This window comes from Pteropus medius, unplaced genomic scaffold (genome assembly GCF_902729225.1).
Source record: "Pteropus medius unplaced genomic scaffold, Ma_sr-lr_union100, whole genome shotgun sequence".
Taxonomy (NCBI): domain Eukaryota; kingdom Metazoa; phylum Chordata; class Mammalia; order Chiroptera; family Pteropodidae; genus Pteropus; species Pteropus medius.
The window spans coordinates 2,384,086-2,399,562 of record NW_024350319.1 but is presented as its reverse complement, the minus strand read 5'-3'; the positions used below and the strand labels follow the sequence as shown (position 1 = coordinate 2,399,562).

The 15,477-nt window shown below is 35.4% G+C and overlaps 1 protein-coding gene across 10 annotated transcripts in view; it reads right to left on the bottom strand.

Moving 5' to 3' along the window:
- The window catches only part of SGIP1 (SH3GL interacting endocytic adaptor 1), a 182,731-nt gene that overhangs the window by 61,098 nt on the left and 106,156 nt on the right, over positions 1 to 15,477 (bottom strand). For 5 of the 10 annotated variants that reach the window (XM_039838510.1, XM_039838511.1, XM_039838518.1 and 2 more), the window contains 6 exons: positions 12,953 to 12,964; positions 9,680 to 9,704; positions 8,674 to 8,725; positions 7,262 to 7,347; positions 4,603 to 4,695; positions 1,407 to 1,481 (listed from right to left, as the gene is read on the bottom strand). In XM_039838510.1, the coding sequence (XP_039694444.1) occupies positions 1,407 to 1,481; positions 4,603 to 4,695; positions 7,262 to 7,347; positions 8,674 to 8,725; positions 9,680 to 9,704; positions 12,953 to 12,964 (343 nt within the window). The remainder of the gene's footprint in view (positions 1 to 1,406; positions 1,482 to 4,602; positions 4,696 to 7,261; positions 7,348 to 8,673; positions 8,726 to 9,679; positions 9,705 to 12,952; positions 12,965 to 15,477) is intronic. The other 5 variants (XM_039838512.1, XM_039838514.1, XM_039838517.1 and 2 more) reach the window with 1 other exon arrangement.

Sequence of the window (15,477 nt, the reverse complement as noted above, 5' to 3'; positions counted from 1 at the left end):
ATAATTTCTTTTCTCTCAAGTCTAACCTGTTAGCATTCTGAGCCTAACTGTGATATATAATCTATCTGAAGTCACAAAACAGAAAAGTCTCTGTTTTACTTAAACAGTAGCATCAGCTATTCTTTTTAATTCTTATCAGTAATATGAGAGAAAAATTAAAAACGATTTTCTACAATTTGTCAGGAAATGTTTGATAACCACAGTGTGAGGAAGTATACTTCTTTTAAACTGAGTTATTCAAATGAGAAATTATTACCTAAATAATTACAAAGCATGAACAGAAGCCACTTTATCTTTAAATAACCCTGTGGCTATAAGAGCCAGTTTAGTACTTTCATATTTCATATTTGAAAGGAGTTAACATTCACAGTTCCCAGGCTACAGATAAATGGGGTAGCAGTTTGCATGGCCCATAATATTTATAATTTTGTTGCTGGTAGATTTATTTATATTTAATATATTCATAGAAAAACAAGAGGCCAAAATGATTTGAACTTGCAAACACCTTTACCTGTAACACTCTAGATGACCTCTATTGGATTTGAGTTAATATAAATTTCATAAATAAAAAAAAATTCATGTGACTATGTCTTGCATTTGCTCTTGTTGATAAATATTCCACTCTGTAGCTTTCAAACTCACCAGGCTGCATAAATAGCAAAGGATGAAGCTGCAATAGAATTCCAAAGGCGATAAAGAACCACATTCTAAAGGCCCAGACACATAAAATAACTATTACTGCTTTTGACTTGCTAGCCCCCAAAAACTGGGTAGATTATAAATTGTATGACTATGTAGTATTGATTTTACTAGAAGATAAAGATGTGCCCTAAAATTATCTGTGTAAAGGCATGCAGCAATTCCTTGCCACATTTCATCATTTTTACACATTTCTTTGCCATAGGATAATAAATACTTTTATGACTACTGGGAAAAGATTCTCCACCACCTAAGCTTGCCAGTATGCTGCACATCCTGGGAACTATTTTATGTCTTTATAGACTAAACAGTTTTAATTCTAGCAAAAATTTCATCCATTCTTGGAAAAATATAAATTGTGCCTCTAGACTATTAATTTGTAAATCATTAGAATGACATCCCATGAAGCGACATATCAATGACTTTTGATATGGAGATTTTTTTCTTTCATCTTATAAGGAAATGTGGGCCTCATTCAGCAGTAATATACAGAGGAAGAAGTAGTTGAGAAAGTGATTCTTTATGTGAAACATGAGAGATTCTTTAAAATGTCTTCACAATAAATTGTAATGGAAGTAAAACTGAATGCAAACATTTTCATGTTTAGTTTAGCCTATGGCTTCCAACATATCAAGGGCAGGTTGAGGTCCAGGGTCACTGTCCTGATTGCCACATCATCCCAGAACAGAAAAAAAACTAAAGCTTACCTGGTCCAACCGTCAGTGGGGAGCCTGTTCGGGGTGGGGTGGCTGGTACATTTTTTGGAGGCAGTGGTGGAGGCGCTACAAAGAGATGGGAAGCCAAGCATTATTGATTACTTTCTCCCTAAGTTTCACAATCTTCCATAGATAAGCAAGATTTTGGCTTTCATTCATATTCTTGCTATTGAATGTGAAATGACCATTAATGGTCTAAATTTTTTTTAAGTTTGAAGCTAAGGGACTGGTGCAGGACCCATTCAGATTCTTCTGCTTTATGAAAGAATTTGCCAAAAGAATATCAGACAATAACTAAAATAATACCATCATTTTATTCATTCACTTCTTTATTTGACAAACCTCCTACGTCCTGTACCAAAACTAAGAACTAGGAACATAAAGATGAATCAAAAGAGACTCCACCCTCAAGGAATTTATGACTGAAATGATTGCGTATCATGTTAACACACAGTTACAATCAGGGTGTGGTCAAGGAAATGAGAACAGCTTGGGTAGGGACTCAGGTGAGGGATTTTTAATGTAGTCAGGATATTATTTCCAGTCTTTGGGAAGACTGGATCACATGGCTTTATATGGATTGAGTCTGAAAAGATTTCTCTAAGTTATGTGTCTTAAGTTTTAGTATGTTTTTGAAAGTCTAAAGGAAAATGATTTGGGTCAAAGAAGAGTAAACAGATCCCCTTAGTAAAAATTATGGTTAAAAAACCCTTAAATAGAAAAGGCATTGTACTATGGTCCCAATTCAGAAATTCATCCTTCTGAACTGGACTTGTCATTTTTGTAGGCAAAGTTTGAAATTACTGTTTCAACAGGCTGATTTCTTTTTCTTATTCTTTCTTTAAATGAATGTTTTCTGGTCACTGGCCATATTTGGTATATCAAGAGGTCACATTCATCTCATAAATCAGCTCCGAGGTCATTTGTGAATGTAAATGTGGCCCAATCTTGCATAACCTAAAAGCAGAGTGGGTCAGCTGGGCACTAGCTGGAGAGCTCTTGCCAGTACCCTTTCTACCTGCATGCATTAGAAAAAAACCCCTTCTGTCATTTCTCCACAATCAGCTTTAATTGTTTATTTTTAGAGAGCATCCCATCCTTCCACACAATGGGCATGACTAATAGCTATCATCCTAAAACCCAAGAATATGTTTCCAATCTTAGTTATGAGATATAGTTACGAAAACTATACTTCAAATATATCATGTTTTCCCACAGTAGTTAAGAAAAAATCAGGGGCTCTGTTTCTGATTAAGGATCTCTGCAAAAATTATGATCACAATTCACAAAATATCATAAAAATAAATAAAAATACCATAAAAGCCCAATAACTTAAAATAGTAAACTTATGCTGCAATCATGAAATAAACAAGATTTGTAAAACACCTCAATTCTGCAATAGCTTCTGTTGTGCTAAGTGTAATCTCTGCATATAAAACTACAAAATACCAATAGTTTGTTTAAAATTAACATGTTAGCTACCTAAATATTTCATTTGAGCACTTTCTTAGCATTTAGAAAATGTTCTCTAGGAATAACCTGGATAGTTCAGAATTCTATAGAAAGCTTTTCAAGGAAGTTAGAGCTTTTTCACTGGCTTTGTTTCACAGTAGCATGAAGAAATCTTCAAAATCGAGACATAGAAACAACCAAAAAGTCCTTCCATAGATGATTGGATAAAGAAGATGCGGTGCATATATACAATGGAATATTACTCAGCTGTAAGAAAAGATGAAATACTGCCATTTGCAACAACATGGATGGATCTTGAGATTATTATGCTAAGCAAAATATGTCAGACAGAAAAAGTTGAGAACCATATGATTTCACTCATATGTGGGCTATAAAACTGAAAACAACAAATGAATAAGACAAGCAGAGACTCATGGAAATGGACAACAGTTTAGTGGTCACTAGAGGGAAATGGGGAAGGGGGGTAGGTAGATAAGGGTAAAGGGGGTCAAATACATGGTGACAGAAGGAAATTTAACTTTGAGTAGTGAACACACAATGCAATAATACATATGATGTATTATTGAATGTATACTTGAAACTTATACAATTTTATTAACCGATGTCATTCCAATAAATTTAATTTTAAAAAATAAATATTGAAAAGCAAAAAGAAAATTATGCCACTGGGACTCTAATCATTTCAAACCACATTTTTAAAAGTTCAGAAGTTTAAAAAAATGTTGGTGTTTTTTCTTATCCTATTTTATGAAGGAAATATCCTTGGAAAGACTGGATCACATAGCTTTATAGCAATATTCCCAACAAATAGCCCTGTGGGCCTTTGATTAGAAATCCTGTTGGTTAATTCTTATGATTATTTTTAGCCACCAAAAAGCAGAGCCCTGGGGATGCTGAATTGGAAAAAGTATTAATTGCTCTACATGTAAGCCTCACAGAATCAAAATACCCTCTGCATCACCCTCCATCCCCCAACACCTTTATCTGAGATCCAGTCTTCCTCCCATGGGCATTCGAAGGAGTGCTTTCCACATGCACATCTACTACGGAAAGTCCACTGAGACGAGAACTCAATAAATCCATCAACCAGATGATTTGATGAAATGAGCAATTCATTCAGTCCAAATAGCCTAATCCACCGGCAAGTGAAGGGCTATAAAGATCTTTGGGACCTCCTTTCCTAGCCACCTGGAGTGATGGACCCACTTTGAGATAAATTTGCTCTAATCATCCATCTCAGCTTTCTACCATATAGCATCATTTCTCTCGCACTCCAATTATCATTTTTTCCTCTTAATGTGTCCTTTCTATCATATGCAGCTTCGGTTGTTCTGTAGGACTAGCAGAGATCATATCTGATTTGGTCACCTATGTGTTGTGTGATAGCCCAGGCTTGCAGCATAGTAGGTTCTTTAGCTCATTTGCTTCTCATTCTTACATATAGGTTTTGAATGAATCAATGAATGAATGAATGAGCCTGTGGGTTTTCAGAAGAGATAATGATTCCAAGTTAATAACTTTATGTTATTTCTGTCTTGACAACATGCCCTAGGTCCCTTTAACTCTAAAGCGTGTTAGAATAACATTCCTTCTGAATGTTATACAGTCTAAATGTGGCTTATGTAGACTTTCTAAGAGTTGCCTAATTTCACTATGCAGACAGACAGTAAAATGAGTCACTTATTTTTCCAGACAGAGCAGGCACGTAACTTACTTCCAGTGGGAAAAGGCCTTGTTAACTTTGGCGATTCGACGCTTGGATTAATTGGTTGGCCTGAACCCCATATCTCAGGCTGATCTAAAAGAACTGGAAATATAAAAAAGAAATTTTCCAGAGTGAGTTCAAAAAATAAATGTCCCTAGATTTTAGAACTTAACATTTCAATTTAAAGTTGAGCTTCACAAAATTATTTCCCTTGAGCCTTGGTACTAGCAAATTAATTCAGGAATGTGCTGCTCATCATTCCTTTCAAGCAGAGAATGGAAATAGGACTGGAGTATGTGTTTGTGTGTATGTGTAGGGCGCTGTATGTGTGTTCATATGTAGCTAAATTAAAACTGCATTTTCTTCCATTGTTGGTCACTTAAGGACATTCTGAGTGTCAGTATATGTGCTGAGTTTTTGATATTCATTTGAAAATGCAGGCATTAAGTTGTTTACTTTAAGTTGTTTATTTGACATTTGCTCTGAATATGCTTCAAAAATGAAAATGCTTAGGTTGTATATAGTGGTTCCTATCTTTCAAGGATCTTATAAGGTCTTTAAACAAACCTTTTCCAGCATCACAAAGAGAAATTAAATTATTTCAAAAATGTTTGGTGAATATCTTAAGAGAACCAGAAAAATAAACAAGTAAAGTGAATCAGGTCAATTAGGTGTTGAACCTAAGGACATTGAATCTAAGGTTTCTTCTATTTCTTTTGTCTCCTCCTTTTGATTTTTTATTACTATGGTAACAATGTAAATAACTAGCTCTTCCCTGCACCTATCATGTGCCAGGGTCTATATAAGTACTGTTTGTAATTCATTATGTTATAAAACAAGCTGAGAAGTTGGTTAAATGTGGATTCGAATCCAGCCTCCACACTTACTGTAGGACCTTGGGCAAGACATTTAACCTCTGAGCTTTCCTTTCTTCAGTGTATCAATAATAAGAGCAAGCTCAGAGAGTTACTAAAAGGATTAAAGGAGGATGTAAATATGTGTATAAAGAATGTATATAAGACATTTATGAGAAGGCCCATGACTACTATTATACATATTTAATTCTCGCAACACCACGATGTAGTTGATATTAGTAGCATTTTCAGGAGAGAAAATCAAAGATTAGGGTGATTAAATAACTTGCCTAAGAGCATACATGGTGAAAGTAGAGGAGTTAATATCTGATCCCAGGAATGCATACCTGACTCCAAAATACATATTTTTTTCTCCAGGCCTTGATTGATAGAAAAATCAATCAAAAGAAGTGAGAATGTGTAGATATGAGAGGTAAATAGGTATTGGAAGAGTTAGTGTGCTTGGTGCATATGTTGGAACTTTATAGAACTTCAGGGGCTGAAACCACCCAAAGCAGTGGTCCCCAACCTTTTTGGCACCAGGGACCAATTATCCTATGAGAATTAATGCCTGGTGATCTGAGGTGGAGCTGAAGCGCTGATGCTAGCACTGGGGAATGGCTGCAAATACAGATGAAGCTTCACTCGCTTGCTGGCCACTCACCTCCTGCTGTGTGGCCCGATTCCTAACAGGCCACGGACCCATAGCGGTCCATGGCCTGGGGTTTGGGGACCCCTGACCTAAAGAACAAATCATGTCAGGCTCATTGACAAGTCCAGGTGTGTATCTACTCTCCATCACAAACCTCAAAGATGGTTTTGGCTGTTTATTTTAACATAAAAGCAAGGATTCTTTAAAGATGTGAAGCAGTACTTTTTTTTCCATGCATTCAATGTGGGGCACCACCTTGATTTTTAAGAACTTTTTCTATATTGTATATCAGCATTCTGTACAGTTATGGAATTCCTTTAACAGGTAGATTCAAATGACACAAACCAAATTCCACCTTCAGTCACTAAGTTATATAGTTAAAAGCAAGATTGATCACAGATGAGTTAATAAGACAACTGATAACCTCATTGCAGAACCTTGGTTATAGACAAATCATTGAAGGATGATTTAGAGATATTCTAAATCATTTTCCTAACTAAATCATTGAAAAATTATTCAGATATGGCTGACTGGTAGCTATCTTCCAGCATATTCTCCATTTATTCAGAGAGAGAGAGTTTTAGCTAAATGATCTCTGATAGGCTCTGGTTGGAAGTGGTGTGTGTCTCTTCCAGATTTTGCTCTTACAAAGATTGGCAGTGAAGTCCATTGGCCCTTCTCCACCCCCACCCCTTTTCTTCGGACCAGGAGATAAGAGCTGGAACAGCCCCTTGGACCTAGAGATAAAGGCCACATGTTGCGATCAGCAGAGCCACCCTACCAGTCCTATATTGTTTACTTTGAGACTGTTAACAGGAAACAGAAATAAAATTCTATTTTGTTGAATTCACTGTGCTTTGGAGTCTCTTTGTTACTGTAGCTTACTTAGCCTACTTATTATGCTTTCAAGTCTTTTTGTCCTTAACACTTACGTTTAATTTCTTTCACCAATGGGTCTTAGAAAAATAACATTTTATTATACATTTACCATACAGCTCTTAAATAAAATGATTTTTATAAAAGCATTTTATATTATCAAGCACAGCTACTGCAGATCTGATGATCCATTAAAAATGTATCTCAAAACACAAACATTTACTCCATATAAGTTACACTTCAATGAAAAGTAAAACAAATCTATAGATATACACATTTTTATTACCTTCTGTCTTCTGTTCATCAAAAGCTGATTCTAATGGTGGGCCAAAGAGGGGAGCTAGAGCCATAGTGTCATCTGGAGGTTTTTTGCTAAATCATACACATTAAAGCAAAACACAGAGAAAGGGAATATTAATGTTAAAAATAGATATTTCAGATATTTTTCACAGTAAGGCAGATGTATGTGTGTGCACTCATTTACATGTATTTATGTATATATGCATTTATGTAAGCTCTATAGGGCTAGAAAGTATATATGAGGATGTCAAATGTATTATGGTCAAGAGAATTGGGAGGAGATAAGATTCCTGGTTCTCAATGGGGGATCAAGGTGCTGGTTCAATAAGTTAAAGGAGAGAAACTCTTTCAAAGCATCGTAATTTTCTATACCTAGAAGAGACAACACTAGAGATAACAGTTCTTTTGCAAAGCACCTTACTCTCTGAAGATCTCAAAAACCATTGATATTTGTCTTCCACATCTCTGTGTTGTAGTTAATGCAGTTTATAATTTTTGAAAGTCAGGTGTAGGGAGACTAAGTGATAAAACACCCGAGAAGTTTGTGTTTGAATAAGAAACTGGGTCTACCAGCTTCTAATTCCATCACTTTCTCCCACCCAATAGACTAGTTATAATCTCCTAATACTTTAATACAGCACATCTCAGAAAGAGAAGAAGAGTACTGACAAATCAGGAAGAAAGGAGGGTAATAAGTTAAACTCTTATTCTTTCTTTCAAATTACACTTAAACTGATTATTAACAAAAGGTTGCATAATTATCTCCATTTCTTCCCCAGATCTGATTTTCCTCATTGATCCTAATGAGTTCTGTGTGTCGTGATGGGAAGTAAGAGGTGAAGAGGAAAAGGGAGAGGTTGGAGAAGGAGAAAAAATTAAAAGCATTCAGCTTTTAAATAGAAATAAGAATCTTTTTGGAAAACAATGCTCATTTGTACAATACTTGCTTAATCCAATGAATACACAGTGTAAAATACAATGTTCTGCCAAAAACAAAAACAAAACAGAAGATTCCTTTGGTGTGTGGCAGATGGAATGTATTATGAAATAGTATCCAACTAGATAGGCTACCCTTCCTAGGACAATATAATCATATTTTAGATTAGCATTCCAGACCAAAAGACTTCTTCATACAGACTTTCAACCCTCCCATTAGTGAGGGGACGGCACATTCTGATAGACAGCTACTGTGGATGACTATAGAGCACTTCCCTCAGGGCCCTCAGGCTGCACTTGTGAGAAAAAAACATATTTAAACTATGCTATGAACTTACACCTATGGGCAGGCCCATATGTGTAATATGTTGATAGGAACTGAGTTTAGCTTAAAGGAGACTTGGTTATCATTAACAGTCGTGATGCCTTGATTAAAACACAGCCAATGTCTTTTACTCTCACCTTACAAGTTCTGGAGTTGGTGTGGAACGCCTTGGTCTGGCCACTTCTTCACCTGATGCACAGGACAAAGGAAATTTTGAGGCATATTTTTACCATTCCTTATTTATTTGTCTTATGAACTATGTTTGGAAACACTTAGAGATTTAAGTTCCATCAATAAGTAACTCAAAATGAAAACTTTACAAAACAAACCCAGAAAACAAATCTTCTCCCCTGGCAATGCAACAGTCATATATTAGGCATATGTAGTAGCATTTTTCTCTGGCATTTGTGAAACCTAATTAACCAAGGAATTACCATGATAAGCCATCAAATAGAAGATTTGTCTACTGCAGAGCTAGTGGAATAGCATACCATTCTTCGAATGTCTGCTGCCTTGATCAGTTCTGCTTCCCAATTTCCATAAGAAAATACTAAGCCAGTCCATATGGACATAGTACATGAATCCAGCATTCTCTGTCTGTTCTTTTCTTGAAATGCCAAGAAAATGTTATACTTTTAACTGGAAATCATGAATTTAGAATTCTCTAGAATGTGCTGTATGCAGCAGAGGAAAATCATACCCTATGTATATGATAACCTATTTCATATTACTTTGGTTGACTAAAATTTGTACATCAAATAACATAAGAATGAATAAGTTGCATCTACCTTCTTCAGTTCCTTCTGCCCTCTTCCTCTCCCCACCCCCATCACCAATCACATACTTGATTAACTTCATTTCTAAAGTCAAATGATACAGAAAGAGTTGACAAATATAGGAAGAAAATAGTAGTGTGTTTTTTTCTAAAAACATATTAATTTTCAGAATTTAAACATTAATCATTCAGAACCACCAAGCCCCTTTATCATTATAAGATTTCTTTGCTGTGAAAGTAAGACATTTGTAAGCCTTAAAAAATCAAGCTCAAAATTACATAAGTCAAATGTATATATGCTCTAAGATTCAAGGAACTATTCCTTCTTTTAAATTGCACTCTATTTCTGGTAGCTAAGGTATACTTACTGGATAAGTTCCTTTTAATTGCACCCTAGAATTAGAAATAGACACTATAAGGTTTAAGACCACATATATGTTATGTACAATATGTATATTTCTGTCATTGCAATTAAACTGAACTCAAAGAAATGCAGATGGGGAAAAATAAAATTTTTCTCAGAATAATGTTCAAGTTGAAAATTGTAGACACACACATATAAATCCGTTTTTCATTTTACTCAAAGATTATAAAGAGGAAGGGAAGTTAAATCATACGTCTTCAGAACCAGAAAAATCCTTTACGGGGGTAGATTTTCTAAATTAAAGCAATTATGAATAGTCTATTAAAAATAAAACAAAAAACTCCGAAGTCTAAGCAGACAAGAAAATAATCCAAGTTTAACTTATATTTGAGGTTTGAAAATCATATAATGTATTAGAAATACTGTCTACTCTTATCAGATGGAGTTCATAAGTTGTTAGTATAAACAGTCATCATTAGTTAGTTTACTAATGTAATTTTTAAAGATATAAGTGGCAAATGTTAAAGGAAAGGAAAACTTGGAAGAGTTGCCACTGAAAGGGCTGTTTTATTCAGGGAGCCAGGGAATTCCATCCTTGCCGCCGGGCCTCCCCACTCCGATTTCTTCCGTTTGCCTGCTACCCGGCCCATCCACCTATCAATGGGGAGTCGTTTCTTTAGCTCAAGGCATTATGATACTATTAGAATGCAAATAGCCCCGGCAGGAATAATCGTAGAAGGTTATTTCTAGTTTTTACAATGCCCTAGCAGAGACTTTTTTTTGATAACAGAAATATTGATTAAATTAAAAGTTTGATTCAAAATTATTATGAAGGATTCTTAGCATGAGGGGCTTCCAGAAAAGTAGACCACTGGAAGGGTGGTGCTATGGGCGGGGTTTAGCGGGGCAGGTCGCCTTAGGAGAATGACAGGGCAGAACTGGGGCAGGGAAAGTGAAAGTACAGGCAAGTATTCCAAAGCGTTTGACCATGAGTTTGGTGGGTGGTCACCAAACACATTTTTTTTTCCTACTCTCCTACTTTGGTGAAGGCTCAACCTACTGGTCACAACTATGTTTTCTTCGCTCAAATGATAATATTAAGAACTCAGGACAAGATGTAGCACTATAAGAAGCTTCTTTCCCCTTTCCTGAAGATTTTTCAGAATTAGTTTTTGTCTCATTTTGAACTCATTTACAATAGAGGAGCAGTTTCGATCTGAACAGAGATCCACTAGATGTTTACTAGTGGGTGGCCCAATCTCTGAAACTGTATTTTCTGTCTTGTCTTGCCTAATAATGCAATCTCTGTATGTGTCACATAGAGAATAATTATGTTATTAGTAAAAACTTTTGAAATAAATATTTATTTTATTTGTTTTAATACTAAACATTTTAAATTAATATATTTAATTTCATTAGCATATATTTAAATTTATAAATAAACATTTTAAATAAATATGGTAATTTAAATCAGCTACACCAGTACAGGAGTTGGATACAGATTGGCTTTTGGAAAATAAGACTCTGTGGACAAAAATAATAACAGAACAAATTGTTTAAATGGAGCTAAATTAAAATGTTTTCCTAGGTTACAGAATCTCAACTAGTCAGATTTTTATTACAAGGTCTGAAAGAAGAGACTCATGGGCTCTAGTTTCAAGTAGTCAATTGCAAGGTTGGCTTGGAGGGAACAGGACTCTCCCCAGAATTATGAGACCAGAAATCCAGGAGTTAGGGGACCCCAAAAGCTGTGTTGAAGGCCTTTTGGTCTCTCTTTCTTACTCTTTTTATGAAAAATGCAATACTTAGGAAAACAAGAAAGGTACAAAGCTTCTTTTGTATTAATGAATTCCCAGTATATCAATTCATTCAATAGATAGTTACTTTTGGGAGGCACTAAACAAGAAGCCCCGTAATATTTTTATTAAATATTCCTCATGAATGAGCAATTACCAGGTAAGTACAAGCAAGACATGGCAGAAATTTACAAGAAAAACTCTGTTGTTTAAAAATTAGGAAGAATAAAATAACATCAATTTAGAAAGGAATAGATATGCAAATGAGCAGCAGCCAATCAGCAACAACAGAAAAGCTCCATTGTCAACTGGATCTGGCACACAGATTTTGATGGCCTTGATGTTGCAGCACGACAAATGTAGAACAAAGTTAAGGTGATGCTGACCACACAAATCGTATTCAGGAAAAAAGCCCGCTGAATTTTAAAAACTTCTCACCAGCTGGCCATATTTTCCTCCTTTCAATGATTGCCCTCATACATCGATTGTGAATAAATTTCCTTCATTCTGAACTAGTTAATTCACTTTTTTTTTTTTTTTTTTAATAACTTGTCATAATCTGAGATGTCACCTAACCACTGGGTTGGAATCATCCACACCTGAATAACAGTCTCTGCAAGTGTTATCTTTGATCCTCAGTCAAGTGGTTTAAACAGAGGACCACCATCTTGTCAGGTGGGGCAAAGTATTTACCTCAAATAATAACTGATTAATCAAATTGGCACAGACCTAGGGATATTTCAGAGGGCACTGTTTTCAATTCAATATCTTCTCTTAAGGGACTGACTAGCAGATGAGGGTCATTTCAAGCATAGCAAAGACCCTTTTTGTTGCTTTAAATTTGTCACACTCTTCAACCTGAGGAAAATGACTAAAATTGAACAATGTAAACTAATACTGATTTGTCTTCAGGGATAAAATATAGAATTTTGTGACAGCCTAGGCGTATTGACTTGAAAGCATGTCTCCTCCAAGATGGAAACTATGATTATATATTATTATGTATCAGTGTATACTGATCAATGTAACTTACAGTCTAGGGACTTATTTTTAAATTCAAGCTTAAAAATCATGTGGCTTAAATATTATTTCCTTACTTCCCTTATAGTATTCTTATTCTTTATTATCACTTTGCTATAAACTTCTATGGTGCTTTCTGGCCAATCTCTAGGCCTTGCATGCATGCATGCACACACACATGCACACACACAGACACACACATCCCACACATTTTTTAAATTTAGCACTAGGAGTTGGGATTCCTATATATTCATTTAGTTTGTTATGGATAAGTGCTCTGATAATCTAAAAATATACTCTTGACACTTATAGGACCAGAGGCTTTTTAACCAGTAAACCTAATTCATCTGCCTCATTTATAGTGGGTTATCATAAATTTAATGAGAAGCCAACCTGGCCACCTGGCCTTGGCAGCAATTTTCTCTATACATGTTTAAGGTAAAAATGTTGAGAGTTCTTACCGGGCTCCGCCTCTGTGATCAGCAAAAGGGAAGAGAGAACAGACACCTAGTCAGAGAATGATGGATCAGTCAACAGGCTTGGGTAATAGAAGACTTCATAAACAACTAACCAAACATAATTAGCCAAAGGAAAACAGGCAGTCATCGTGTTTCTGGCTTATTTAAACCATAAGGAGGTTTTGGAGAATCCTAAAGGGAATTTATCCATTGTTTGATATAGCTTTGCTTATGGGGATGTACTAGTTTCAGTCACGGGTACTTAGAACAAAGCAGAAACATACAAGAAACTTCACTGAGAGCTTTTAATGTTTTGTCATAAGGAGTTCTTCTCCAGATTACTTGGGGAGGGATTTTTTTAGAGAATAGGTAGGTAGTACAGAAAAAATAGTTTCTCCACACAACAGGATGTTTAGCAAACATCATAGGCATAATGAATTTTCCACATAATTAGGGCCTAAATTGGAGCCTCTAAAATCAGAGAGCAGGGTTAGAGAGACCCCTTCTTTACCTGGCTCTTCTCTTCAATATTCTGTGGAATGAGTGCTGAGGAGAGCTTTATTTTGCAAATATCTTTTCTTGGCCTGGTGATTTGGGCAGCCTCTACCAAAGAGTAGGAATGTGATAGGGAAGACGAGGCGCCCCTGCCAAGCACAGGCAGGAATAATGAAACTGTCCAGCACCAGTAGAATACTGATAAACCAGACACTGTCTGGGAAAACACAAGCAGACACATGACTTCTCTTTCACTCCTCAAACCAGGATTATGACTGCTATCAATTTACCCCAACAGTCCTCGATGGCTCTTCCCTTTTTTTTTTTTTTTTTTGCAATAATAGGAGTGACTATGATGTGAGCAGAGAAAGAGACGTTGCTCAGTTTCACTTCCAAAATATGGGCTAACCCATGAATTCAGCAGAGGCTATCTGGGACGCAGTATTGGCCAAATTCCTAAATCCAGGTGGAGCACAAACACAAAAGAAACTAGAAGTTTTCTCAAATGAGGAGAATGGTTTAACTCTTCAGAACATAGATAGGAAATGAAAACCTATAGTCTTTCATATCTGAGAGACCTCCATGGATATCTAGTCCAGCTGCCTTTATGCTATAAAGGGGAAAATGAGGCTCCAAGAACAACTAATAAATGGGTAGAATCAGAGACAGAATTTAGATCTCTGGTCTCCTATTTTCATGTTTTTTTCTCTTTTTTTTCTAGGATATCAAGTGTGACATTGTTCGAGGACTCCTAAAGCAAAGAGCCCTTGTGGCTAAAGTCCAGAATAGTAACTTCTCAACAGGTTTTGTAAGAAGCCAGGACTTTAGATATATTTAGTCAACTTTACTTGTAGTAATTTAGACTTTATTATTTGCCTTATATTCCAGATACTGCTTCATACTGATTCTCTCTTTCTTATAAATCTGTGCATGTATGCAATTTAAATAAAATTAGAAAAAAGGACACTTATGAATATGTATTTCTGGGCTTAAATTCTTTTACTAATTCATACTGCGTTTTGAGAAATTCAAATACTCTTTTATATATATGAAAGTTTACGATTTATAATTCTTTAATAACCAAACTAACATTCTCCTTTAAAGAAAAATAAAGTGGGAATTTATGATTTTAGCTTCAATTTCATGGCAAACAATTCATTTTTAAAAGTACTATAAAATATAGCAAAGAGGGGATTAAAAATGACACAAGTACTCCCAAAATGAAATTATGAGAAATAATGCAAAATAAAATGCAGATTGTAGCCATACAGAAACAGAAACTTAAATTCAGGAAATTTTAATAAGATTATAGAGAACAATGCTTTTCAAAATAATTTCAATATGTTAATCTACCTAAATATAGTCATATCTTAATTTCTAATGAGTTAAAAACTAAATTTTAATCAATAGTTTCTATATTTTTTGTAGTAAAAGACAACCTCATAAGATAGCATTTTTGGAAACTATTTGCAAAATGCCTTCATCAAGGAACAGCTGTTCAAATTAATGTAGTCACAAATTCATTAACTAGAACCCAGAAGATTCACTAAAAACTGTAGGAAGGTCAGGCCCAGAAAATCTCAAGGTTCATAATTAAGAACTATCTGAACCATCAAAAGAGAAAGAACTCCAGAAGTCAAACTGAAGGACTTTATATATGTTAACTATCACCATTAAGGAGCATACATTGGCTGTAGGTGCTGCTGAAAAACATGGACAGCAAAATCATTATCAACCAAGAGGGGTGGGTCTTTGCCTGTTAAAAGTTTTATTTTACTCTTTTTTTCTGTCATTTCTCATCATCTTTGGAGCCTTTAGCATTCTCTCTTTGTTCTACCAATATATTTGCATTAAAGGTGGAAAGAAACTCATTCAGTATCTGGTATTGATATAGTCTCTAAGCTGAACGCTCTAAGTGTGAGGTTGCAGGGCAAAGAGCAAGGATGCTGAGTAGTGAACTGGTCACTGCTCAGTGCACCTGTGATTGGCATGCCAAAATGTGGGCCTAATGCTTCCAGATCTTCAGAATTATT